The sequence below is a fragment of the Triticum aestivum genome, chromosome 2B (assembly GCF_018294505.1).
Source record: "Triticum aestivum cultivar Chinese Spring chromosome 2B, IWGSC CS RefSeq v2.1, whole genome shotgun sequence".
Taxonomy (NCBI): domain Eukaryota; kingdom Viridiplantae; phylum Streptophyta; class Magnoliopsida; order Poales; family Poaceae; genus Triticum; species Triticum aestivum.
In genome coordinates, this window is record NC_057798.1 from 315,434,290 (window position 1) to 315,460,791 (window position 26,502).

At 41.3% G+C, this 26,502-nt stretch overlaps 1 protein-coding gene and 1 long non-coding RNA gene across 3 annotated transcripts; both read right to left on the minus strand.

Annotated features, from left to right (window-relative positions):
* Positions 1–5,839: 5,839 nt before the first annotated feature.
* Positions 5,840–7,342, minus strand: LOC123041211 (uncharacterized). The gene is made up of 2 exons (XR_006418421.1): positions 6,793–7,342; positions 5,840–6,664 (listed from the first exon to the last, which is right to left on the minus strand). It is a non-coding gene; the product is annotated as an uncharacterized lncRNA (long non-coding RNA).
* Positions 7,343–8,576: 1,234 nt separating this feature from the next.
* Positions 8,577–11,724, minus strand: LOC123044817 (protein FAR1-RELATED SEQUENCE 5). 2 transcript variants are annotated; one of them, XM_044467696.1, is made up of 5 exons: positions 11,486–11,724; positions 11,270–11,342; positions 11,109–11,193; positions 9,309–11,035; positions 8,577–9,226 (listed from the first exon to the last, which is right to left on the minus strand). In XM_044467696.1, the coding sequence occupies exons 3-5, from the start codon at positions 11,190–11,192 to the stop codon at positions 8,722–8,724; spliced, it is 2,316 nt and encodes a 771-aa protein (XP_044323631.1). In that variant the 5' UTR covers position 11,193; positions 11,270–11,342; positions 11,486–11,724; the 3' UTR covers positions 8,577–8,721. The 2 variants fall into 2 exon arrangements, with proteins under 2 accessions (XP_044323631.1, XP_044323630.1); XM_044467695.1 differs by having other exon boundaries at positions 11,109–11,196.
* Between the last annotated feature and the right edge of the window lie 14,778 nt (positions 11,725–26,502).

Consider the following 26,502-nt stretch of genomic DNA (forward strand, 5'->3'; position numbering starts at 1 on the left):
AAACAAAACAAAAATTCTACGCACATGCAAGATCTATCAAGGAGATGCATAGCAACGAGAGGGTGAGAATGTGTCTATGTACCCTCGTAGACCATAAGCGGAAGCGTTTAACAACGTGATTGATGTAGTCGAACTTCTTTGCACTTCAACCGATCAAGTACCGAACGTACGACACCTCCGCATTTTGCACACGTTCAGCTCGTTGACGTCCTCCGCCTTCTTGATCCAGCAAGACAGTGAGGTAGTAGATGAGTTCCGGCAGCACGATGGCGTGGTGATAGTGATGGTGAAGTTATTTCCGTCGGGCTTCACTTAAGCACTACGAAAATATGACTGGGTGTAAACGGTAGAGGGGGGCGCCGCACAGGGTTAGGCAATTGTCTATTGTGTGCTAGGCACCCCCTCTCACATATATATATAGGACAAATATTTCCTACAAGCAATGGTAGTTACCAACGCTTACGTTTTGTATGTTGTATGTAGTATCTATCGAAACCGAGAGTATGCACATGTAGTATGTAGTATATAACAACGATTAGGTACTATATATACTAATTTTTAGGTAGTATGTACCATGTTTTGAGTATGCCCTTTTTACGTACAAATATGTATGTATTTCACAAATATAACAAAAACTATGGACTCATATGCAATTTTTTCATGTAACTTGCTTTGAAATATCTTAGATATAGTATATGAACATATTTAAAATAATAAAATAGTATATATAGTACCACATGGTAGTATATGAGATATGTGGGGTAACTACCACCGGGTGGTAGGATGGATTTTCCCTATATATATATATATATATATATATATATATATATATATATATATATATATATATATATATATGTATATGTATATATATAAACACTATTCTGATCACGGGATGAGAATAATATTCTGATCACAACCTGACCTGCCCCGCTAGTAGTACGTTGAACTTCCCTGTGAACTAGGTTGAACTTCCGCCAACATTGCCCAAATGGAGCTTGCAATATATCGTTGGAAAGCTATGGACACCAGTATCATGACCCAACTTAAATTTTTGGCAAAATATAAGCGGTTTAAGAGCAGTTTTGAAAATCGTTTTTTCTTCACACAAAAAACGTGAATCGTATTTTCTATCGCATTTCTAAACCGTTTATCGGAATGAGGCATATAATATGGCATTGGAAAGCTGCTGCAAAACTGCTACTTCCACATGTTGAAAGTTTTCTCTAATTCTCTATGGTTAAAGAGTAATTTGAAAAAACGTAAAATTTTGCAAACCGTTCGTATTTTCAACGTCATTTCTAAACAGCTAATCCAATTGAGGCATATGATATGGCGTTGGAAAGCTTATGAAAATGCACTACTCTTTCATTTTGAAAGTTTTTCTAATTTTGAACGGTTTAAAAGTAATTTAGAAAACGGTACAAGTCCTACCGAGTTTGTATTTTCGACCTAATTTTTTAACCGTGCGTCCGAATGCAGCAAATGATATGGCGTTGGAAAGCTTGAACAAATGCAAAACTTTTTGGTATGTATTATTTCTCCCAATTATTTACGGTTTTAAGCCAGTTTTGAAAATGGCGAAAAACATACTTTCACCGTATTTTCTACAAACTTTATCGGAATGGCACAAATAATATACCGCTGAGAAGCTACGAAAAATGCGAAAGTGTTTCATGTTGATAGTTTTCTCTAATTCCAAGCCATTTTCAAGTAATTTTAAAAACGGCGAGATCATTCATTCTGCCTTTATCGCGAAACAGATTCGCCAAAAATGCATCGCGTGAAGTACCTGAACTTCTCGGTATGAAACCTTGAACTTCACTCTGTTTTTCACGTGCTTTTTTTCCTCGTATATCTCTATGCTCCTAGCTCTACATCCACTCACCGGAATTGAGCAAGTGATATACCGATGGAAAGCTGCTGTAAACACGCAACTTTCCTGTGTTGATCATTTTTTCATACTCCCAATGATTTTAAAAGTTTTTCATCTGAAATTCATTCAACGTAGTAGTTGAACTTCATGCTATTTTCACGTTGACCTTCTGTGATGTATTTTTGTTTGTACATGCGCCTGAACTTCCCTCTGTACGAACCCGACCTTCGGGCTATCTTTGCAATCGTGGCTTCCCCCACGAATTATTCTGGTTAGTAGTGTTCTATATGATGTTAGTGTAATCTAGAAAGATTTTTTAGCAACTAAATACCGGTTTTAAATAGAAATCTCGCTCGCTGGCGGATTTTGCTCTCGGGTCGTGATGAAATTGCGTTTTTTGCAATTTTACTGCCTGATTTGTTCGACCTGAACTTCCCCTAGTGCTAGCTTGAACTTTCGTCGCCATTGCCCAAATGGGGCATGCGATATACCGTTGGAAATTTATGGACACCAGTATCATGACCCAACTTAAAATTTTGGCAAAATGTAAGTGGTTTAAGAGCAGTTTTGAAAACCGTTTTTTCTTCATACAAAAAACGTGAATCGTATTTTCGATCGCATTTCTAAACCGTTTATCAGAATGAGGCAAATAATATGGCGTTGGAAAGCTGTTGTAAAACCGCTCCTTCCACATGCTGAAAGTTTTTTCTAATTCTCTATGGTTAAAGGGTAATGTGGAAAATAGTAAAATTTCGCAAACCGAGCAACCGAGTTCATATTTTTTTTGCCATTTCTAAACGCCTAATGAAATTGAGACAAATGATATCGCGTTGGAAAGCTTATGAAAATGCGCTATTTTCTCATGTTGAAAGTTTTTTCTAATTTTGAATGGTTTAAGAGTAATTTAGAAAACGGTACAAGTTCTACCAAGTTTGTATATTTGATATTAGTTTTAATCATATGTATGAACATAGAAAATGATATGGCATTGGAAAGCCTGAACAAATGCGAAACTTTTTGGTATATATTATTTCTCCAAATTCATTACGGTTTTAAGTTGATTTTGAAAATGGCTAAAAACGTATTTTCGTCATAATTTCTACAAACTTCATTGGAACGGGGCAAGTAATATACTGTTGAAAAGTTACAAAAAATGCGAAACTTTTTCATGTTGATGGTTTTCTCTGAATCCTAGCCATTTTCAAGTAATTTCAGAAACGGCGAGATCACTCTTCTGTCTTTATCGCGAAACAGAATCGTCGAAAATGCATCGTGTGAAGTACTTGAACTTCTGTGGCAGATCTGCTTGAACTTCACTCTGTTTTTCACGTGCTTTTTTTCTCGTAGCTCTTCATTCACTCACCGGAATTAAGCAAGTGATGTACCGACGGAAAGCTGTTGTAAACACACAACTTTCCCGTGTTGATCATTTTTTCATACTCGATGATTTTAAAAGTTTTTCATCTCAAATTCATTCAGCATAGTAGTTGAACTTCATGTTGTTTTCACGTTGAATTTCTGTGACGTATTTTTGTTTGTAATTTTCCCACCCATTCGTCAGTGTTACACAAATGATATTCCTTTTATACACATATCTCTCACAACAATTTTTTTAACTTTCTCCGACCGAGGACTTGAACTTACACAAGTGATATTCATGTCGTTTTGAAGTAAATTAGAAAATGGTGAGATCATGACTTCTGCGTTCATCGTGACGGAAATGCACTGTGTGAAGTAGTTGAACTTCTGGGGCATGTCTGTTTGAACTTCACTCTGTTTTTTACATGCTATTTTTTGACATGCTGCTTTTGCACTGCGTGAAGTAGTTGAACTTCTGGGGCATGTCTGTTTGAACTTCATTCTATTATTAACGTGTTGTTTTCTGCACTACGTGAAGTAGTTGAACTTCTGGGGCATGTCTGTTTGAACTTCACTCTGTTTCACTTTATTGTAATTTTCTTATATGAAATACACACCGTGTAATACGTGAACTTCCGGTTGTTATCACTTTAAACTTCTCTCTGCTTTGAGAGAATTGTTTTAAAACACAAAAAACAACATATATTTTTATGTATTTTGGACATCTCTCACAAGAATTTTTTGAACGTTTCCTCGCCGAGCACTTGAACTTCTAGCAACCTTTTTTTTGTTTATGAGCCTTTTTTAAAAGTGCAAAAAATGGCGTTGTGTTTTTATTTCTTGAACAGGTAAATCCTAGGTTTTAATAAATTCCGAACTTCTTTGTTATTTCAATATGAACTTCACCCTCTTTATATTTTGAGTAAAGAATTGTATTCGATTTTTATACGGAAAAAACCAAACATGAAAATACGAGGTGAACCTCTCTCGCAAGAATTTTTGAACTTCCCCAGACAGAGCACTCGAACTTCTTTCAACAAAAATTTTAAGCCTTTTATTTTTCTATACTTTTACTCTCACCTGAAATGCATTCCTCGCAGTACTTGAACTTCTCATTGTTTTCACTATAAACTTCTGTCACATTTTTGTGTATACGTCGAATTACATACAATTGAAGGTCAAACGTCATTTTTTGCCATTTTAAAACATGTAATTGGAGGTCGAACGTCCCGGAATATAAATTCTGAAACCGTGCACGGTGGTGCACGTGAACTTCTTGCAACAAATCTGAGTTTTCTATAGACTTCGAACTTCTCTGTTATTTTGAATTGAACTTCTTAGTCTTATTCATAGAAAAAGATATTTTTTCAAATAACCATCAAACATTTTTATTGGTTTTATTCTTTAGTAACGGGGAAAATCGAGTTTTTTGAACTTCCTTGTTTTAAAATTTTGAACTTCTTGGTTTATTTTTAATAATGTGAAAAATCTGAATTTTTCATAGACATCGAAGTTCACCATTTTTTAAACTTGAACTTCTTAGTTTTATTGGTTAGTCAGGGAGGGATCCTTTTTTTATATAAACAATGAAACCGAACCGTTATTTTAATTTGACTTCTATTTTTTATAGAATGGGGGGAATCTGTTTTTATAAAATCTTTTGAAATTCTCCTCCTTTTGAATTTGGACTTCTTTGATTTTTTTTTATAAATGGGGAAATTCTATTATAAAGATTTTTGAAGTATTTTTTTTATTTGAACTTCTTGCTCAAAGTTTTGACCTTCCAAATTTGACTTTTAGATATTAAAAACTTCATTTTTTAACATCGACCTGCTTCGTTTTTAAATTTGAACTTCTTGTAGAATTTTGTCATGACATTTTTATGCATTTTTTGCTTTTCATTGAAATGGCCTCGGCGATCTCTTTTTTTTTTAATAAATTTTCTTTTGTATGTACTACACGTGAACTTCGGAATTTCTGAAACATGAACTTCACGTGCTATTTTTTTTTATGAAACTCCATAGTTTTTATTCTTTGGAATTCCATGATTTTTTTGTTTACATTTTTTTGGTTTGAACTTCGATGTTCGTTACACATGAACTTTCGAAATCACCCCTTTTTATATAGATTCTCTAGCAACGTTCCTTTTTTCTAAATCGGGGAGAAAATTGAACTTCTTTTGCACCCTTGTTTTTGAACTTCACTTCCAGTTTTTTTATTCTTCGAAATTCTTGGGACACAGTATATGAACTTCTAGATATCCACAATACTCTTGAGTTTTCCCCCTCTTAAATCTCTGTTATTTTTTGCACATGGATTTTTATTGATATTTTCTTTTCTTTTTTTGAAGTTTCACGTTTTCTCAAAAATGAACTATTGGATTTTTTTTCCTCATCTTTCTGTGTTTCTCTGGTTGAACTTCCTGGCTTTTACGTACTATTTTTTCTTCTCTGAATTTTTGTGTGGTTTCACACCTGAACTTATAGTTTACTGTTCTTTGAACTTCCTAGTCATAGTATATGTGGGCAAGCGCGACGTAACATACATACAAATGACTACTAGATGGAAGGCTCTTTTTTTTAACCCATATGACAGGAATGCATGTGAAAAACTGATCCTTTATTTTCATATTGCCAATTGAATATGACATGAAACAAGCAAGCATAGTTTATGCTTTGTACAGAGAACACATTAACGACAATTCAGAGGAAGACACGCGCACTAAGTGCCAGAGAAAGAAATACTTTTTCACTATAATCGATGGTTTTTATCCACAACCCACCGCTATATCCTATCCACACACACTCTCTCTCTCTCTCTATTCTCATTTCTTTAAGCACGGACAGCAGCAGTGCTAATCTCTAACAGAAATATCTCTTTTGTCATGTTGAACTGCAGCAACAGCGTACCAATAGCAGCCAGAAAATGGCAGTGGCGTCGGGCAGCCACACGGCACAACAACAGCTAGAAATGTCTGACAACAGCAGCTAGCAGCGACCGGCAGCAACATTGAGCGGCGGGAAGAGAGGAAGCAGAAGCAGCTGGGTCGCATGCAATAGCAAAAAATAGAGATGTCTAGCGGCAGCCACTAGCATCAGTCTATCTACTCCTGTAATTATCAACAAAACAAACCATAAAGGTTCAGTTAAGCAGACATCAAATCGCCAGTTTCAGTCAAAATAGTGTTGCACTATCCATGGAGAATAAATCGATGGAAATTTGGCTAAAGCTTGAAGGTTCAGTTCTTTTCTGCTAGCAGCTTTGCCTGCAGCTGATGTGCTTGTTGCTACTTGCCTGCCCGCCAAACCAGTAGCCACATGCCAAGATATTTGGCTGCCGCCCACCAAACCGTCAGCTGCACAGGTGTGCTAGCTTGCCAGTGCATCGGTTCCCCTGTCTTTCATTGGCCTTCCTTCAAGATGATGCGGTCTACAGCAAGGGTCCATTCGAGGAGGGGATTGACATATGCAGTGAAGAAACAAAAAATGATCTGTCATGGAGGGTGCGGTGGCAGGAACGGCATGGTGGCAGAGGGGGAATTGTGGCTATGAACTTACCGGGGCTGCGTCATTGAACGGCCTAGGCACCGCGGTGGTGGAGCCCAACCAGGGATGAGGATGTGCGGTGGCTGCGGAGCCGGAGGAGGCGAAGGGCGGGAGACACCGCCGTGGGTTGGCGGCACGGGCACCTTGCTGGAGGCCTGCATTCCATGGCTGAGGAGACCAGGCGGCGGCACAGTGATGGCTCAGGTTGTGGCGTCCAGCGAGAATGGATCCGGGGAGGAACAGGGCTCGTGGTTGGGCGTCGTCAATATCGTCGGCCAGTGGATCTGGAGAAGCAAGCAGTGGTGGCGACGCGATACGGGAAGGTAGGCGGCGGAGGCGGCGCGATCTGGGAAGGTAGGCGCCGGAGGCGGCGCGATCTGGGAAGGTAGGCGCCGGAGGCGGCACGATCCGGGAAGGTAGGCGGGGGTGGCGGCGCGATCCGGGGAGGTAGGCGGTGGCGGCGGCGCGATCCGGTTGGGAGGAGACGATAGATGAGAGGATCAGGGGGAGGGGATCGTGGAAGCGGTGCGGTGGGCTTTTTTTATTTTTGTTACCGGTTCAATTTTGGTTTCTCGTGATCTCTGGAACACCTCGTCCCGCCCTATATAGCGCCGTTGTGATTAGAATAACTATTCTGATCCAGGATCAGAATAGTGTTATATATATATATATATATATATATATATATATAGGCAACATATCTCGTGAATCCGGGCTATTTCCTGTGTCCGTGTATCCCTTCTTTCTCAACCCCACGATCTTAATCTCGCACCTCACATGCAGTCAAGCGTCTTTTTACATTTACCTGCCCGCTCTCTAACTTAAAACCATTATTATTTGCAAAAGAGCCCCTTAAGCATCTGACGCAAGATCCCTAGTTGTGCGCCTCAAAATCCTCTTTGCCCAATCAGCCGCATCTCCTCCAAAATCAAATTCCAATCGGAAGGCCTCCTACAGCGGCAAGCCTGCAACCACGGCCCGGTCGATTCCCTAGAAGTCCTCTGGCGATGGAATCAAGTGGCGACGACGATGGCAACCCCACGGCCACCAGCGACGTCGACGATGGGCCGGACGGTCGTCTCGACGGCGAAGTCATCACGAACTGGCGTTGTTCCGCGCTGGTGACGAAGCATCTCTGATGAGGCGCCATCCCCTGGATGGCCTTCCCCGGCCGCTTTGATTCCTTCAGAGGAAGCTGTAGACGAGAACTACAGAAAGTAGGTCGTATGCTGTAGCAGATGTACTAGTGGAAATACTGAGTTGATGTACTCGGTCGAGGGACATGCACATTACTAATGCAAGTGCTTGTATCAGTAAACTGTTGAATATTTACAGCATAATGAATGGCAATGGCTTGTTCAGATCAGAGGCATTAGTTAAGCTTTTCCTTGTTACTGTAGTTTGCTTGGCACTTGGCCAAAATTATCCTCTTTGCTGTTGCCAAAAAATTAAGTGACTAATTCAGTTATGTGTTAAAAAAATAAGTGACCTTCTGAGTCATATAGTCGAAGCATATATTTCAGTAAAGCTGTTGAAGTACATAAGTGGTCAGGGATGGCTACGTACAGTTTTGAGATCAAACTGTAAGGCAAAATCACTATGTAAAGTTTTCTGAATATCTACTAACTCCATTGTGTCCTCCTGGATGATGCATGTCTGACCAAAAATAAAGAAGCAACAGATATGCATGTATTGACACTGAACATCATCACAAGTTATAGAGAAACCAGAAATTTAATCATGCTTGCATAGTTTCTTGAAACGTCTCAAGTGGATAATTATTTTCTAGATTCTGTAGCCATTTGACAAGCATTAAACTTGTCATAAATCAAGATTTTTTTTTGACATAACACAAATTCTGATCCATTACATGAATTCAGTACACCAAAGTGTACATGATAACATAGATAAATTTATTCTTTGCTTGGACAACTTGTTGTATCAGGAAGCACTATTTGGCTGCATATCTTGCACAATCACACTCCCTTTCCCTTTTTTGCTTGGACAATTACGACTATCATGAAACACCATTTGCTTGCACGTCTTGCACAAGCGTGCGACCTTTACCTTCCCTTCTTTGTCCTTATTTTTCCGATCCCCCTCCTTAATCTCCTTTCCTTGCTTTATTCTTTTGCATCTTCCCACGGTACGAACATCCGTTGGCGGATGTATATGAACTTCGGTTGGAATATTGCAACCAATAAAAGCCTCATATTCCTCTTGCCTAGTGCTTTGGGTAGCTGCAGGGACCATTTGGTCCAAAGGCGCCTCAATGTTCAAAACACTTGATGTTAAGAAGTCCATGCCTTCATCTGAATGCTTCGCCTTTTGAATAAGTTCTTCCATCTTATTGCGTACAGTTGAAATCTTCTTTCTCGTGGCCGCATCCAGTGCATCCGTGGGTTTTTCTTCTAGTAGGTTTCCCTGTTCATCATAAACATTCTCCCTGCAAAATAAAAGAATGTTGTTAGTCATATGATTTCGGAATAACAATAAGAAATCAGTTCACATGTATTACTTTTTCTTACCTTTTGCACCTCTTCTGCCATCTTTTCATAATGTAGTGGCTGGGAAGCTCATTTTGGTTTTCAATCCTCAACACTTGGATAATATGGCGACATGGAAAACCGACTGACTCAAACAACTTGCACGAACAGTTTGCTGTCATGCTTGTAGTGTCATAGCAAACCTCCCTAACTTTACCAGACCGACCTCTCAGGGTCACATTTTTTACCCCCACACCTTGTGTAATACTCTGAACAAAACAATGGTCTCTAGCAGCAATAATCTGTAGCTGAAGTTTCTCGAACACCTCATATGTGAATACCTCACTACCTTGTTTCTCCATTGTCCATGGTGTAAATAGTTGAGGGGTGGTATGTATGCTTCTGTTGTCTGCCATTAATTCTTCCTCACGTTGGCATTCTAAAGCTGTGTCAAACCTCAGCCAAAACTCAACAAAAGCGAGCCTTCGATGAATGAAGCGGTTAAAAAAAGAATTTGCACTTTCTGATCTTGAAGTGGTTCGAAGAATGCCTGCTAGAGATATATCCATAAAGTACGCTGGTATCCATGTGTCTCGAATGCTAAACCTCTTGGCCAACCACTCATTTTCCTCCAACCCAAAATCAGTAATGATGGAATTCCATTGTGACTCAAACTCAGTTGAAGTTTCCGAACCCCAAACACACGAGTTCAATCTTGTCCAAAAATCAGAATCTTCTCTAATCGAAGGTCCAACCTTTTCAGGAACCTTTTCCATTATATGCCACATGCACAACCTATGCACAGTTGTTGGAAGAACTTTATCAATACCATTCTTGATGCTAGTGGCTTCATCGGTTATGATGAGTCTAGGTGCTGCCCCTCCCATTGCTGTTAGGAAGGTCTGAAATAACCAAATGTATGACTCATCCTTCTCATTTGATAAGAATGCAGCACCAAAAAAGACACTTTGTAAGTGATGATTAACCCCTGTAAATGGTGCAAATATCATGTTATACTTATTAGTGGTGTATGTAGAATCGAAGGATATCACATCACCAAAGTGACTATAGTTCTTCCTACTGGTGGCATCCGCCCAGAACACACGCACCAACTCCCCCTCATCATTCACCTCAAAATCATAGAAAAATGCTGAATTCACTTCCTGCTTTCTAGCTAATTGGGCCACAAACATTTGAGCATCTGCATCTCTGATTTTATACCTGAGTCCGCGGTAGTAATTCTGCAAGTCCCTCTTTGTGCACCCAGCATTCGGAATTCCACCCTCACTAACTTGCAGGAGCCTGTATGCCTGCGACGTTCCAATACTTGCCTTATGACATGTGTATAAAGTATTTTTTGCCCTCTCACTAACTCTACGATTTGATCTGATCAAATGACGCTTATTAGGCGATACAAGGCCATGAACATGGTGCTCAATCAGTGAGTCTATCTTGTAGGTGTTCTCCCCACAAAGTCTAACAAAGATATGGGCATCACAACCGCATCGCGTATCTGTCTGCTTACGCCTTTTCCTCAAGGGGTCATTAGTCTCTTTACTATCTTTTGCCTTGAATCCTTCCCTATTACACATGAAACGCTTAGTACGGACCACCTTATTATCAATCTTTTTTTGTTGTCCAATGCGAACACCAAAACCTGATTGATGCGCATATTCCTTGTAGAACTTCTCCACAGCCTCGAGTCCTTCAAATGTCATACCCACTTTAGGCTTCAGATGCTCATCACATTCAGGTATAAAAGACGAAGACTGCAATATCAAGAATAAACCAAAATAAGCATCTTCATGCATAGTTTCTGTTCTTAGTGCAAAGTGGACTTACGAAGAGAGGTATGTTTGTGTTCTTTTTGGGCGTACTAAATCCTCCCTGGCTCGTATGCATTTGAACATTATTCATAGGATCCATACTGCTGCACACAGGATTATAATATTAGCCTTCAAACTACACTTACGGATGTACACAAGGATCGAATTTGTTTTTACCTCAAACTTTTGGTGCCCTCGTGTCTCTGATTGCAAGTGGTATTACCTGCTAGTTGTTCATTTGTAGTCGCCACTGCATCAAAGCATCACCGGTTATAGTCTTATAAAGGAGATGGGTCTAGATCGGAGAAGTACATGCATGGATGGCTTGCCGGTGCTTGTCAGGTTCGTATCAACCGTGGAAGCAGTGGAGCATATACAGGATAGGGATGCTACCTGTATGGGCTTCCTGCCGGTGGACGTCGGGATCAACTCAACGGAAATCAGAGACGCCTGGCGTTTGACGGCGGCGGCGCACGAGGCACACGCGCGGTCAGGGTATCCTTGCAAAACTAAATTGCAGGTTTTAGTTGGAGGGTGGGCGTATTAGTGTAAAATTACCACTAAGGCTGCTAATTCTCGGGATTAAGATCGTGGGGCTGAGAAAGACGGGATACACGGACACAGGAAATAGCCCGGATTCACGAGTATATATATATATATATATATATATATATATATATATATATATATATATATATATATATATATATATATATATATATATATATATATATATAGGTGGTTGGGAGGGAGGAGCAGCCAAAGGGGATGCCCAAGTAGGAGGAATCTTACTTGAGGTCTCTCCCAAGCCGTGCCCTCCCCTTGCCTTTTTCCTTTCCCACTTGAGGAGGGAAAGGAAGGATGGACCTCCCCTCCCCTTTCCTTCCTCTACGGTCTGCTCTCCAAGGAAGGGGTGCACCAGGGACTGATTTGTCCCCTCTTACTTTAGCCCATTAGGCCCACACACTTATTGTGGGTGTTCGGAACCACTTCCGTTGACCCGATGGCTACCCGGTGCATCCCGAAACCCTTCTAGTGTCTGAATACCATCGTCTTATATATCAATCTTTACCTCTCGATCATTTCGACTCCTCGTCATGTCTGCGATCTCATCCGGGACTCCGAACAATATTCTGTCACCAAATCACATAACTCATATAATACTATATCATCAATGAATGTTAAGTGTGCGGACCCTACGGGTTCGAGAACTATGTAGACATGATCAAGACACCTCTTCGGTCAATAACCAATAGCGGAACCTGGATGCCCATATTGTCTCCTACATATTATACGAATATCTTTATCGGTTGAACCGTTAAGACAACATACGTAATTCCCTTTGTCCATTGGTATGTTACTTGCCCGAGATTCGATCATCAGTATCTTCATACCTAGTTCAATCTTGTTACCGGCAAGTCTCTTTACTCGTTCCGTAATACATCACGTCGTGACTACTCCTTAGTCATTTGCTTGCAAGCTTATGATGTGTACTACCGAGAGGGCCCAGAGATACCTCTTCGATACTTGGAGTGACAAATCTTAATCTCGATCTATGCTAACTCAACAAAAGCCTTTGGAGATACCTATAGAGCATCTTTATGATCACCCAATTATGTTGTGGCATTTGATAGCACGCAAGGTATTCCTCCGGGAGTTGCATAATCTCATAGTCAAAGGAATATACATGAAGAAAGCAATAGCAATAAAACTGAGCGATCATTATGCTAAGCTAACGGATGGGTCTTGTCCATCACATCATTCTCCTAATGATGCGATCTCGTTATCAAATGACAACATATGTCCATGGTTAAGAAACCTTAATCATCTTTGATCAACGAGCTAGTCTAGTAGAGGCTCACTAGGGACACGGTATTTATTTATGTATTCACACATGTATTTAAGTTTCCGATCAATACAATTTTAGCATGAGTAATAAAACTTTATCATAAATAAGGAAATATAAAATAACAACTTTTTTGTTGCCTCTAGGGCATATTTCTTTCACAATTTCATCTAGATCCGTGTGAAAATGCAACCTTGTGTTTCGGAGGAGAGTCATGATACGGTTGATGTCCTTGTAGGAGTCTTTGAGTGCTTTAATGATAAATTTTGAAGAAGCAGTTTTCATCCGGCCATCGAGATCATTTAGTTCTGCAGAAAGAGTATTGATTTCAACTGCATCTTCTCTCATTTCTTGAACAACGGAAGTGGCCTATGAAATAACTTTAGGAGGGATAGGCAGAGAGTCCACTTCACCAACGAACGGACTGTCAACAAACTTATCAAGTTGTTCCATGATGAGCATATGATCATAGTAGGGAGGAGCATCAGACTTGGAAATTGGAGCAGTTTGCACTAGAACTTGATCGGAAGGAGGTTTAGAAGCCAACTACTGAATTAATGTAGGAGCAAACTTAGCAGCCTTCTCCATCGGAGCAGTAGCTTTAGGAGCATTATACTCGGTAGTAGGCACCTTGATTTTCTTCAAGTCAGGCTTGGGAATTCGTTTGCGTGGCTTTGCAGTACTTACAGGAGTGTCAACTACCAAATCCTTCAAATTGATAGCATCTGGATGAGGAGTTGTATTCACATGTTGTTTCATAGTGACAGTGGTAGCTGGAGTTTTCTTGCAAGTAATCTTCTTTGGTGGTGCTTATGGAACCATAGGGACACGAAGATCAGGCAACACCGTCGAAGTAGTGATATTCACTTGCTCGCTGAGAGCAGTAGCAACTTCTTCCTTTGTGAGCGGAGGATCATCACCATCTGAAGAATCATTTATGGCAAATTCCTCGGCTAGTTCGGAGTTCTCTTATTTGGTGCACTCTTTCGCTTTAATGCAGTAGTACTGGGATCATGCTTGCATTTAGAGCGACCTTCAGATTTGCCATCGGCCTTTTTCTTCTTTACATCATCTTTGAGAAGGCGACGGTTTTCCTATTCACGAGCCTTTTGCTTTTCAACCCTCTTAGCTTGCTTGATGGCATTTCGCTGACGCTTAGCAAGCACATCGGGATAAGATTCAGGTGTGCGAAGGGAGGACTCATGAGCATTTGGTGGAGGTGACGGTCTCTCCTGGGGATCATTTGGTTTTATGAGAGAAATTTCCCAGCAGTCACCCCAAGGTGGATGAAATGCAAAGTTTTGAGCAAACCAAGGATGAACAAATTCATAACTAAACCATTTGCGCACCCGATGACGTCGAATCCATTGCAGACGCTTATTGCTCCGCTACTTTGTTTCTCCTAGAATAGTATCATAATGATCATGGGAGATATATTCAGATGTGTTTGTATACGCTTGTATACCCCCCCCCCACCCCTCTTCTTCGGAGGAGGATTCTCTTCTTGCTCGTCGGCATTTTGCTCGGTTCTTTTATGCTTGCTGGTTGATGGGCCTACCATTGGGCCCTTGGCATTCAAAGCTTTGGATTCGTCTGTTGTGCCCAGAACAACATCATCTCCATCAGCCAGGCTCACTTATCGAGCCAAATCCTCAACTGACTGCATTTACCTATGAATAAGGATAGATGCGAGGAGGAATGACTACATCCGGTGAATCTGATCAAATGGCCACATTCAAAGGACTATTGCGAGTCAACGGGCCAGGTAAAACGGTAATTGATGAAGAGCACGTGGCAACCATCATCAAAGATCATGGTCCTGACTTGGGCGGGAAACCCCAAATTTTGGACGGCTTTCGCCAAAACGAATAAAGTTAAGAAAGAACCTTTAACATGGTCAAGGAGACCAGATCCACTCTCAGAAAGAAAATTTCACTTTGTCAAAATTTTCAAACTCTTCGAGTGTTGTGCACCGATTCCTTCTGAGATGTGGAAGTGATGGTACGGGTGCCGAGTCCAGCTTACTGCATGTTTGCAGAATCTAGGATATTTAGCTCACACCGTAACGCATAGAATCTTTTCTCATCGAGAGGCTTGGTGAAGATATCAACGAGATTTTCTTCAGAAATGACGTGACTGATAATAATATCCTCTCGAGCAACATGATCACAAAAAAGATGTATGATCTCAATATGCTTGGTGTGAGAATGTTGCACTGGATTGTGTGCAATTTCGATCGCGCTCTCATTGTCGCACAATAGAGGAATCTTCTTGACCTTGATGCCATAATCCTTCAGAGTCTGCTTCATCCATAATAACTGAGTGCAACACGCACCAGCAGCAATATATTCGGCCTCAGCCGTAGAGAGAGAGAAACAATTCTACTTCCTTGACGACCAACATACCAAAGATCTGTTGGGAAACGTAGCATGCAATTTCAAAAAAAATCCTACGCTCACGCAAGATCTATATAGGAGATGCATAGCAACGAGAGGGGAGAGTGTGTCCATGTACCCTCATAGACCGACAGCGGAAGCGTTAACTTAACGCGGTTGATGTAGTCGAACGTCTTCTCGAATCAACCGATCAAGTACCGAACGTACGGCACCTCCAAGTTCCGCACATGTTCAGCTCGATGACGTCCCTTGGACTCTTGATCCAGTAGAGGCACGAAGGAGTCAATGAGTTCTTGTTAGCACGATGGCGTGATGATGGTGTTGGTGAAGTGATCTGCACAGGGCTTAGCCTAATCACTACGGCAATATGACCGGAGGAGTAAACGATGGAGGGGGGCAGCACACATGGCTAAAATAATTGATGTGCTTTGGGGTGCCCTCGCCCCCGTATATAAAGGAGGAGGGGAGGGGGCTGGCCGCAAGGGGCGCACCATGGAGGGCACTCCTAGTAGGATTCGCCCCCCCCCTCTTTTTTTCCTTCTTACGTAGAGGGGGAAAGGGGAAAGAGGTGGAGAGGGAGAAGGAAAGGGGGCGCGCCGGGAACTCCTAGTCAGTGCCTTCAGCGCCGCACAAGCTAACCGGCGCCTGCAGCCGTGGCTAGATGGGCCGGCCCACAATGGCACAGCGCGAAAAAAGGCGGCCGAAAAAACTGCTCTCGATTGGGATCGATCTCGTGCCCTCGCGCTTCCATAGAGCGAGGCTAACCACTTGACCAGCCAAATTCTAGTGCTTCTTTAGAGTGTGAACATTTTAAAGAATAGAAACATAGACGCACTATTAATTTCGCATTACACAATAGCGTTTAGATTTTTCAATTATTTGAAAACATGTGCACATATTGCAAATGAAGTTCATGAACATGCAAAAAAGTTCACGTATTCAAAAAATAGTTCACCAAATCAAAAAAGTTCATGTATTCATAATAAAGTTCACAGATTCAAAAGAGTTCAACAATTTTCAAAAAATGTCCACCGAACAATAAAATTAGTTCATCAATTTGAATAAAAAGTTCATCAATTTGAATAAAAAAAGTTGGTCGAATTTGAAAAAAGTTCATCGGATTTGGAAAAGGTTCATCTAAAATAAAAAAAGTTCATGTATTCAAAAACAAGTTCACAGATTCAAAGAGTTCATCGATTTTCAAAAATGTTCATCGAACAATGAAAGTAGTTCATCGATTTGAATAAAAAAAAGTTCATTGAATTTGAAAAAAGTTCATCAATTTGTAAAAAGTTCATCGGATTTGGAAAAAGTTCATCAATTTTGAAAAAAGTTCATCAACATTGAAAAAAAGTTCATCGATTTTGAGAAAAAATTCAAAAAAATGAAAAGGTTCATCAATTTTGAAAAATAAGTTCATCGATTTTGAAAAAAGGTTCAAGAGTTTCAAAAAAATAGTTCATGGATTATGAAAACAAGTTCATCTATTTGAAGAAAGCAATTACGAATTTGGAAAAAGGAAGAAGAAAAGAACAGAGAAAAAAGAAAAAGAAAGAAAAAAAGGAAGATAGAAATGGATGAAAAACTTGTTTGTTATCACAATTAGTGAGGTAGTCGGGTTGGTCACCCCACGATCACTGATAACCAGCGGCACTGGGTTCGAATCCTAGCTCGCGATGCGGAAGAAAAATAAAAGATATGCCGGCCCACGAGATCCTGTTCTAGGCGCCGCTTAGCAAAAGCAGTAGAAACCGGCGCCTGCAACGCTAAATAGGAATTGTTGGGCGCGCCCCCCACCCCGTGTCCAATTCAGATTGGCTTGGGGGGCACGCGTCACCTCCCGTGGCCTCCCTCCCCCTCTCCACTATGGCCCATGAGGCCCATTAACTTTCCCGGGGGGTCCAGTAACCTCCCGGTACTCCGAAAAATCCCCGAACCTCTTCAGAACCATTCAGGTGTCCGTATATAACCTTCCAATATATCAATCTTTACCTCTCGACCATTTCGAGACTCTTCGTCATGTCTGTGATCTCATCCGGGACTCCGAACAACCTTCGGTCACCAAAACACATCTGACTGTAATCTTTACCATACACATCTTCGTCTAGCTAACCATTCGTGGGTATTGGAGTTTTATAGCCCTCTAGTTTGCAATCTTGCATTTTAAACTTCTTTAGACAGGCTTTCAGATATTTCTCCTGAGATATGAAAATCCAGTTGTCCTGTTGACGTATTTGCAGTCTGAGAAAGAACTTAAGTTCACCCGTTATAGACATTTTATATCTCCCAGACATCATTCGCCCGAACTCCATGTTGCAAGCATTGTTAGTACAGCCAAAAATAATATCATCCACATAAATTTGACACACGAATAGATCACCATCAATAGCACGAGAGAAACTAGTGGAAGCAGTGGATGCTGGCTTGAACCCTTTGTTGAGCTGAAACCTCTTCAAGGTGTCATACCAAGCTCGAGGGGCTTGCTTCAGCCCATAAAGAGCCTTTTTCAACATGAAAACTTTGTTAGGAAACTGAGGGTTTCCACAGCCAGGTGGCTGCCTAACATATACTTCCTCATCAATATCACCATTAGGAAAAGCATTTTTCACATCCATTTGATAAAGCAGGATATCATTGTAGTTTGCATAAGCGAGAAGAATACGAATTGCCTCAAAGCGAGCAATAGGAGCATATGTTTCACCGAAAGCAATACCTTCTACCTGTGTATACACTTAAGCGACAAGACATGCTTTCTATCTTACAACAATGCAATTTTCATCTTACTTATTACGGAATATCCATATTTTTCCGACGATATTGTGCTTCTTAGGATTCGGTTTGATGACCAATTCCCATACATCATTCAATTTGAATTGCATCAACTCTTCTTGCATGGCATTCATCCAATCGGGATCATTCATGGCTTCCACATACTTGGTAGGTTCTGTTAATGAGACAAAGGAGAAGCTGCCACAGTAGTTAGCAAAACGAGTGTGAGAACGAGTTGTGGGTCACTAACCTGGATTCTCGAGATCTTCGAGAATTAATGCAGGGTCAACTCGATTAGCCATTGGTGGGTGAGGATTTTCATCTCGATGATCATTTTCATTTTCCTCAGCATCAGCATCAGAATGAGAATTTGTGTCACCATTTTCATCAGGATTGCCATTTTGATTGGCATTTTCATTCTAGTTGCCATTTGTGTTTGGAGTGGCATTTTCCTCGGCAATGGCATGGCGTGTTCTTCTTCGAGTCATGGGGGCATCATCATCGTAACTGTCTGGTACATTTCCTTCAACTGGCCTGACGCTCCCAATGGCCATTTGCCGAATAGCATCTGAAATCGGTGGTCCTTCTCGGAGCCGTTAGATTCATCAAACCATTTACCATTTCCATAACTTTCCCGTGGTGAGAGTTATAGACACGATAAGTATGCAAGTTTGAGCCATAACCAAGAAGAAAATCTTCATGTGCCTTAGGTGCAAACTTGGAATTATGATTCATGTCACGAATATAGAAAGGTGCACCAAAAACACGTAAATAAGAAACATTTGGTTTCTTGCCAGTGATGAGCTCATATGAAGTTTTCTTAAGGAATTTGTGAAGATAAACATGATTCATAACATCACAATCAATGTTAATAGCATCAGCCTAGAAGTGAATAGAAGTTTTATACTCACTAAGCATTGTTCTCACCATCTCGATGAGAGTTCTATTCTTTCACTCAACAACTCCATTCTGTTGGAGAGTGTACGCGGTAAAGAACTCATGAGTTATACCATTTTCGTCGAGAAAATCTTTGATATGAGTATTTTTTAACTCAGTACCATTGTCGCTTCTGACATGCTTAATTTGCACATCATATTCATTTTGGGCCTTCTTGGTGAATCTTTTGAAGATGTCTTAGGTGTAGGTTTTTTCTTCGAGAAAGAATACCCAAGTGTAATGAGAGAAATCATCAACAATAAATAGACCATAATGACTTCCTCCGAAACTTGCATAGTTTTGAGGTCCGAATAAATCCATATGAAGAATTTCCATAGGTCTTTTTGTGGTCATGACCAAGGTTGTAAGAATCACGATTCTGTTATATGATTCTACGACTTTACGATCCAAACTAACCCTCTGATTCTATGATTTTACTTCATAGAATCTACGTTTCTACGATCTTGATAGTGAAGATTCTACGATTTGCGATCCTACCATCGGAGCTCCGATCCGATTCAAAATCATGATTCTGACAACCTTGGTCATGACAGTCTTTGATGAATGATGCTACTTGGCCAATTTACCGGCCTCACACGGACCACGGAGACGATCCTTGTCAAATTTTAGATGAGGAATGCCATCGAGATCATTTTTCTTCACGAGAGTCTGCAAATTTCTCATGCATGCATGACCAAGTCTTCGGTGCCACAGCCATCCTTCGGTTTCTTTTGTAAGAAAACAAGTTTGGACTGAGGGACCCTTAGAAAAATCCAAAATATATAAATCACCTTTTCTATTTCCCTCGAAGATGAAGGAATTGTTAGAGGCCATAGAGACGATGCATTTTGATATAGAAAATAAGAACTAGCATGCCTAGATCACAAAGCTTGCCAACTGCCATGAGATTGAATCCAAGAGACTGAACAAGTAAAACATCATCAATGTTCTTGTCTTTGGATATAACAATTTTACCTAACCTAATTACCTTTCCTTTGTTGTTGTCACCAAAAGTAATATAATTCTGAGATGGAGCAGTTAAGTTGGGGTCGACAAACAATGACTTGTCTCCGGTCATATGGCTAGTGCATCCACTATCCATTATCCATTCGGTACACCCGGAGACATAGTCCTATAGAGGAATTAGGCTTTCTTACCACCCACATCATTGTAGGTGGCTTCGAAACAAAAGAGCGAGCAGGATATGATTTCTTTCGATAGCCATAATTTTTACTCGAAGAAGTGCGAGCATAATTGAAGGAATAGGCATTAAAATTCTTTCCAGATGAATGAGTATTGTGGTTGAATGAGGTATGCATGTACTCATTCTGTCGAACTTTTTTAAGGAAGTAACGAGCAATTTTTGCCTACATGGTTAGTAATTTAGTAATAGGCAATGCTTTGATAGTTTTCCTGGGAACCCAGATAGCTTTCTTTCGGGGCCATTCCTACTGTTTGGTCCAACATAGCGAGCAACAGCCTCGCCATGTTGGTTTTTGAATAGCTTATAGTTGTCCAGAGAATCATCATAAGTGTATGCAGGGATAGGAGAGTCATATCCCAAAAGTAAAGTTGGATCAAGCGTTTTGCTCTTGGCAGGCACCCACACAGTGCAAGGATATTGGTCAGGTTCCCAGTAGGAGCCATTTTCATTCAGTTTCCTTTCAAAGTCGATACCTTCTTTCCTGGGATTTTTGTGAAGAATGGATTTCTTTAGAACTTCACAAAGGGTTTGATGCCCTTTGAGAGACTTAAGCATTCATGTCTGAATAAGATCCTTCAACCTAGCATTCTAATTAGACATAGAACCATTTTCCTCGATAGAGGGTTAGCATTCATAGAAGATTCGGCATTTGATTCAGCATTGTTGCGTTCAAGGCATTTTAAGCAAGGTGGTATAAACACTTCAGGTTTCTCTTTGAGTTGTTGGGTGAGAAGAGAATTTTCTCTAATCAAGTCATCATGAGCCTCTCTCGGTGACTCGAGTTCCCATTTTTGAGTTCATGTTTCCTTTTCAGGTAATCATAAGTCAATCTCTCGTGGTCGGCCGAGAGAAAATCATGACGATTTGATAGTTCTTCCATTCGTGACTTGAGAGCGGAATGCTCTTCTGTCAATGACTGATTTTTCTCTATATCCTCAACCAACAACCCTTCAGATTTCCTGAAGGTTTTCTCAATTTTCTCAAGAGATTTTTGTTGTATATTAGCAATTTTGATCAGTTTAGCATGGTCATCCTCATCCGAAGAATATTGATGTTTGGAGGATACCTTTTGTTTCGAAGCTTTGGCCATGAAGCAGTTAGCAGGAGATTCATCGTCGCTTGAATGATTCTCGAAGAAGTTTCATGCAAGGTGGAGGCACCGGAATCCTCATCGGATTCATCAGCTTTTTCGAAGTTAGATGACTCTCCTTCATTGGAGTCCATGTCCTTGCCGATGTATGCCTTGGCCTTGCAAGAGGTATTCTTGTGGTTGGAGGACTTGGAGGGAATCCTTGAGGAAGATCTTAACGAAGACTTGGAGGCGGAGCCGTCCTTCTTCTTGAGGAACTTCTTCGTTTTCTTCTCATTATCGGAGTCATAGTTCTTGCTCTTGCCTTTGCCATGGTCGTTTCCTGAATCATATCTTCCACTGGCACGGATTTCAGCTTCCCAGAGAGGGAAGTATGAAATGAAATGTCCTGGATTTTTGCACTTGAAGCAGGTGTAATCTCCAGTAGGTTTTGATGAAGATTTTGAACTGGCAGAGTTGTTGGATCCTTTCTTCTGAAACTAGTTCTTCCTGTGAAGGCGCTGGAATCTTTTCGTGATTAGGGAGGGGTCTTTGTTGATCCTTTCTGAGTCATCTGAATCTTCTTCGGCATTTCCTTCTAAGGAAGAATTAGCCACAGCCTTGAGAGCATGACTTGCGGTGACTTGAGCCATAGGGATCTCTCTTTTCTTCTTCTTGTTCCTCATGGGTGTGTAGCCTTTCCATGATATCAGTAGAGTCGAGAACTTTGAAATCAGCTTGTTCCCCAATCATTAGAACTAGTGTGTCGAATGGGCTGTCAAGAAATCGGAGCAGTTTCTTCACAACTTCGTGATCAATGATGTATTTGGCACCGAGTCCTTGCAGCTCGTTTGCAATGTCACTTAGACGATCAAAAGTTTGTTGACAGCTTTCATTTCTGATTCGCTTGAACTGATTGAACTTCACTCAAAGAGTATCAATGCGAGCTTCTTTCTGAGTTAAAACTGTTGGAAATATGCCGTAGAGGCAATAATAAATTAGTTATTATTATTATATTTCCTTGTTCATGATAATCGTTTATTATCCATGCTATAATTGTATTGATAGGAAACTCAGATACATGTGTGGGTACATAGACAACACCATGTCCCTAGTAAGCCTCTAGTTGACTAGCTCGTTGATCAATAGATGGTTACGATTTCCTGACCATGGACATTGGATGTCGTTGATAACGGGATCACATCATTAGGAGAATGATGTGATGGACAAGACCCAATCCTAAGCCTAGCACAAAGATCATGTAGTTCGTATGCTAGAGCTTTTCAAATGTCAAGTATCATTTCCTTAGACCATGAGATTGTGCAACTCCCGGATACCGTAGGAATGCTTTGGGTGTACCAAACGTCACAACGTAACTGGGTGGCTATAAAGGTGCACTACAGGTATCTCCGAAAGTGTCTGTTGGGTTGGCACGAATCAAGACTGGGATTTGTCACTCCGTGTAAACAGAGAGATATCTCTGGGCCCACTCGGTAGGACATCATCATAATGTGCACAATGTGACCAAGGGGTTGATCATGGGATGATGTGTTACGGAACGAGTAAAGAGACTTGCCGGTAACGAGATTGAACAAGGTATCGGTATACCGACGATCGAATCTCGGGCAAGTACAATACCGTTAGACAAAGGGAATTGTATAGGGGATTGATTGAGTCCTTGACATTGTGGTTCATCCGATGAGATCATCGTGGAACATGTGGGAGCCAACATGGGTATCTAGATCCCGTTGTTGGTTATTGGCCGGAGAACATCTAGGTCATGTCTGCATGGTTCCCGAACCCGTAGGGTCTACACACTTAAGGTTCGATGATGCTAGGGTTATAAAGAAAGTTTGTATGTGGTTACCAAATGTTGTTTGGAGTCCCGGATGAGATCCCGGACGTCAGGAGGAGTTCCGGAATGGTCCGGAGGTAAAGATTTATATATGGGAAGTCCTATTTGGCCACCGGAAAATGTTCGGGATTTTTCGGTATTGTATCGGGAAGGTTCTAGAAGGTTTCGGAGTGGGGCCCACCCGCATGGGGGACCCACATGAACGTGGGTAGTGGGGGCAAGGCCCCACACCCCTGGTCAAGGCTCACCAAGATCCCCCCTTAGAAGGAATAAGATCATATCCCGAAGGGATAAGATCAAGATCCCTAAAAAAGGGGGATAACAATCGGTGGGGAAGGAAATGATGGGATTTATTTCCTCCCACCTTTGACAACGCCCCAATGGACTTGGAGGGCAAGAAACCAGCCCCCTCCACCCCTATATATAGTGGGGAGGTGCATGGGAGCTTTATAAAAGTTCTGGTGCAGCCCTTCCCCTCTCCCAAGTCCTCCTCCTCTCCCGCGGTGCTTGGCGAAGCCCTACAGGATTGCCACGCTCCTCCACCACCACCACACCGTCGTGCTGCTGCTGGACGGAGTCTTCCCCAACCTCTCCCTCTCTCCTTGCTGGATCAAGGCATGGGAGACGTCACCGGGCTGCATGTGTGTTGAACGCGAAGGTGCCGTCCGTTCGACACTAGGATCTCCGGTGATTTGGATCATGACGAGTATGACTCCTTCAACCCCGTTCACTTGAACGCTTCCGCTTAGCGATCTACAAGGGTATGTAGATGCACTCCCCTCTCTCTCGTTGCTAGTTTCTCCATAGATAGATCTTGGTGACTCGTAGGAAAATTTTGAATTTCTGCTACGTTCCCCAACAGTGGCATCATGAGCTAGGTCTATTGCGTAGATTCTTTACACGAGTAGAACACAAAGTAGTTGTGGGCGTTGATTTTGTTCAATATGCTTACCGTTACTAGTCCAATCTTGTTTCGACGGTATTGTGGGATGAAGCGGCCCGGGCCGACCTTACACGTACACTTACGTGAGACAGGTTCCACCGACTGACATGCACTTGTTGCATAAGGTGGCTAGCGGGTGCCAGTCTCTCCCACTTTAGTCGGATCGGATTTGATGAAAAGGGTCCTTATGAAGGGTAAATAGCAATTGGCATGTCATGTTGTGGTTTTGTGTAGGTAAGAAACGTTCTTGCTAGAAACCCATAGCAGCCACGTAAAACATGCAAACAACAATTAGAGGACGTCTAACTTGTTTTTGCAGGGTATGCTATGTGATGTGATATGGCCAAGAAGAATGTGATGAATGATATGTGATGTATGAGATTGATCATGTTCTTGTAATAGGAATCACGACTTGCATGTCGATGAGTATGACAACCGGCAGGAGCCATAGGAGTTGTCTTAATTTATTGTATTACCTGCGTGTCATTGAACAACGCCATGTAATTACTTTGCTTTATTGCTAACCGGTAGCCATAGTAGTAGAAGTAATTGTTGGCGAGACAACTTAATGAAGACACGATGATGGAGATCATGATGATGGAGATCATGGTGTCATGCCGGTGACGATGATGATCATGGAGCCCCGAAGATGGAGATCAAAAGGAGCAAAATGATATTGGCCATATCATGTCACTATTTGATTGCATGTGATGTTTATCATGTTTATGCATCTTATTTGCTTAGAACGACGGTAGTAAATAAGATGATCCCTCATTAAAATTTCAAGAAAGTGTTCCCCCTAACTGTGCACCATTGCGAAAGTTCGTCGTTTCGAAGCACCACGTGATGATCGGGTGTGATAGATTCTTACGTTCACATACAACGGGTGTAAGCCAGATTTACACACGCGAAACACTTAGGTTAACTTGACGAGCCTAGCATGTACAGACATGGCCTCGGAACACAAGAGACCGAAAGGTCGAGCATGAGTCGTATGGAGGATACGATCAACATGAAGATGTTCACCGATGATGACTAGTCCGTCTCACGTGATGATCGGACACGACCTAGTTGACTCGGATCATGTAATCACTAGATGACTAGAGGGATGTCTATCTGAGTGGGAGTTCTTGAGATGAACTTAATTATCCTGAACATAGTCAATAGATCTTTGCAAATTATGTTGTAAGCTCGCGCTTTAGCTCCACTGTTTAGATATGTTCCTAGAGAAAATATAGTTGAAAGTTGACAGTAGCGATTATGCGGACAGTAGAAAGCTTATGTCCTTAATGCACCGCTCAGTGTGCTGAACCCCAAACGTCGTCTATGGATGTTGCGAACATCGGACATACACGTTTTGATAACTACGTGATAGTTCAGTTAAACGGTTCAGAGTTGAGGCACCAAAGACGTTTTCAAAACGTCGCGGAACATATGAGATGTTTCGAGGGCTGAAATTGGGATTTCAGGCTCGTGCCCACGTCAAGAGGTATAAGACCTCCGACGTTTTTCTTAGCCTGCAAACTAAGGGAGAAAAGCTCAATCGTTGAGCTTGTGCTCAGATTGTCTGAGTGCAACAATCACTTGAATCGAGTGGGAGTTGATCTTCCAGATGAGATAGTGATGTTTCTCCAAAGTCATTGCCACCAAGCTGCTAGAGCTTCATGATGAACTATAACATATCAGGGATAAATATGATGATCCTTGAGGTATTCACGATGTTTGACACCGCGAAAGTAGAAATCAAGAAGGAGCATCAATTGTTGATGGTTGGTGAAACCACTAGTTTCAAGAAGGGCAAGGGCAAGAAGGGATACTTCATGAAACGGCAAATCAGCTGCTGCTCTAGTGAAGAAACCCAAGGTTGAACATAAACCCGAGACTAAGTGCTTCTGTAATAAGGGGAACAACCACTGGAACAGCATTACCCTAGATACTTGGTAGATGAGAAGGCTGGCAAGGTCGATAGAAGTATATTGGATATACATTATGTTAATGTGTACTTTACTAGTACTCCTAGTAGCACCAGGGTATTAAGATACCGGTTCAGTTGCTAAGTGTTAGTAACTCGAAATAAAAGAGCTACGGAATAAACTGAGACTAGCTAAAGGTGAGATGATGATGTGTGTTGGAAGTGTTTCCAAGGTTGATGTGATCAAGCATCGCCTGCTCCGTCTACCATCGAGATTGGTGTTAAACCTAAATAATTGTTATTTGGTGTTTGCGTTGAGCATAGACATGATTGGATTATGTCTATCGCAATATGGTTATTCATGTAAGGAGAATAATGGTTACTCTATTTATTTGAATAATACCTTCAATGGTCTTGCACCTAAAAGAATGGTTCATTGAATCTCGATCGTAGTGATACACATTTTCATGCCAAAAGGTA

Bases quoted from the DNA above. Each gene is read 5' to 3' on its own strand.
- LOC123044817 (XM_044467696.1), bottom strand. From the start codon at position 11,192: ATGGATCCTATGAATAATGTTCAAATGCATACGAGCCAGGGAGGATTT. The intron at 11,036-11,108 runs GTAAGTCCACTT...TTGATATTGCAG, and splicing joins ACACAAACATACCTCTCTTC to TCTTCGTCTTTTATACCTGA. The intron at 9,227-9,308 runs GTAAGAAAAAGT...TTTATTTTGCAG, and splicing joins TGGCAGAAGAGGTGCAAAAG to GGAGAATGTTTATGATGAAC.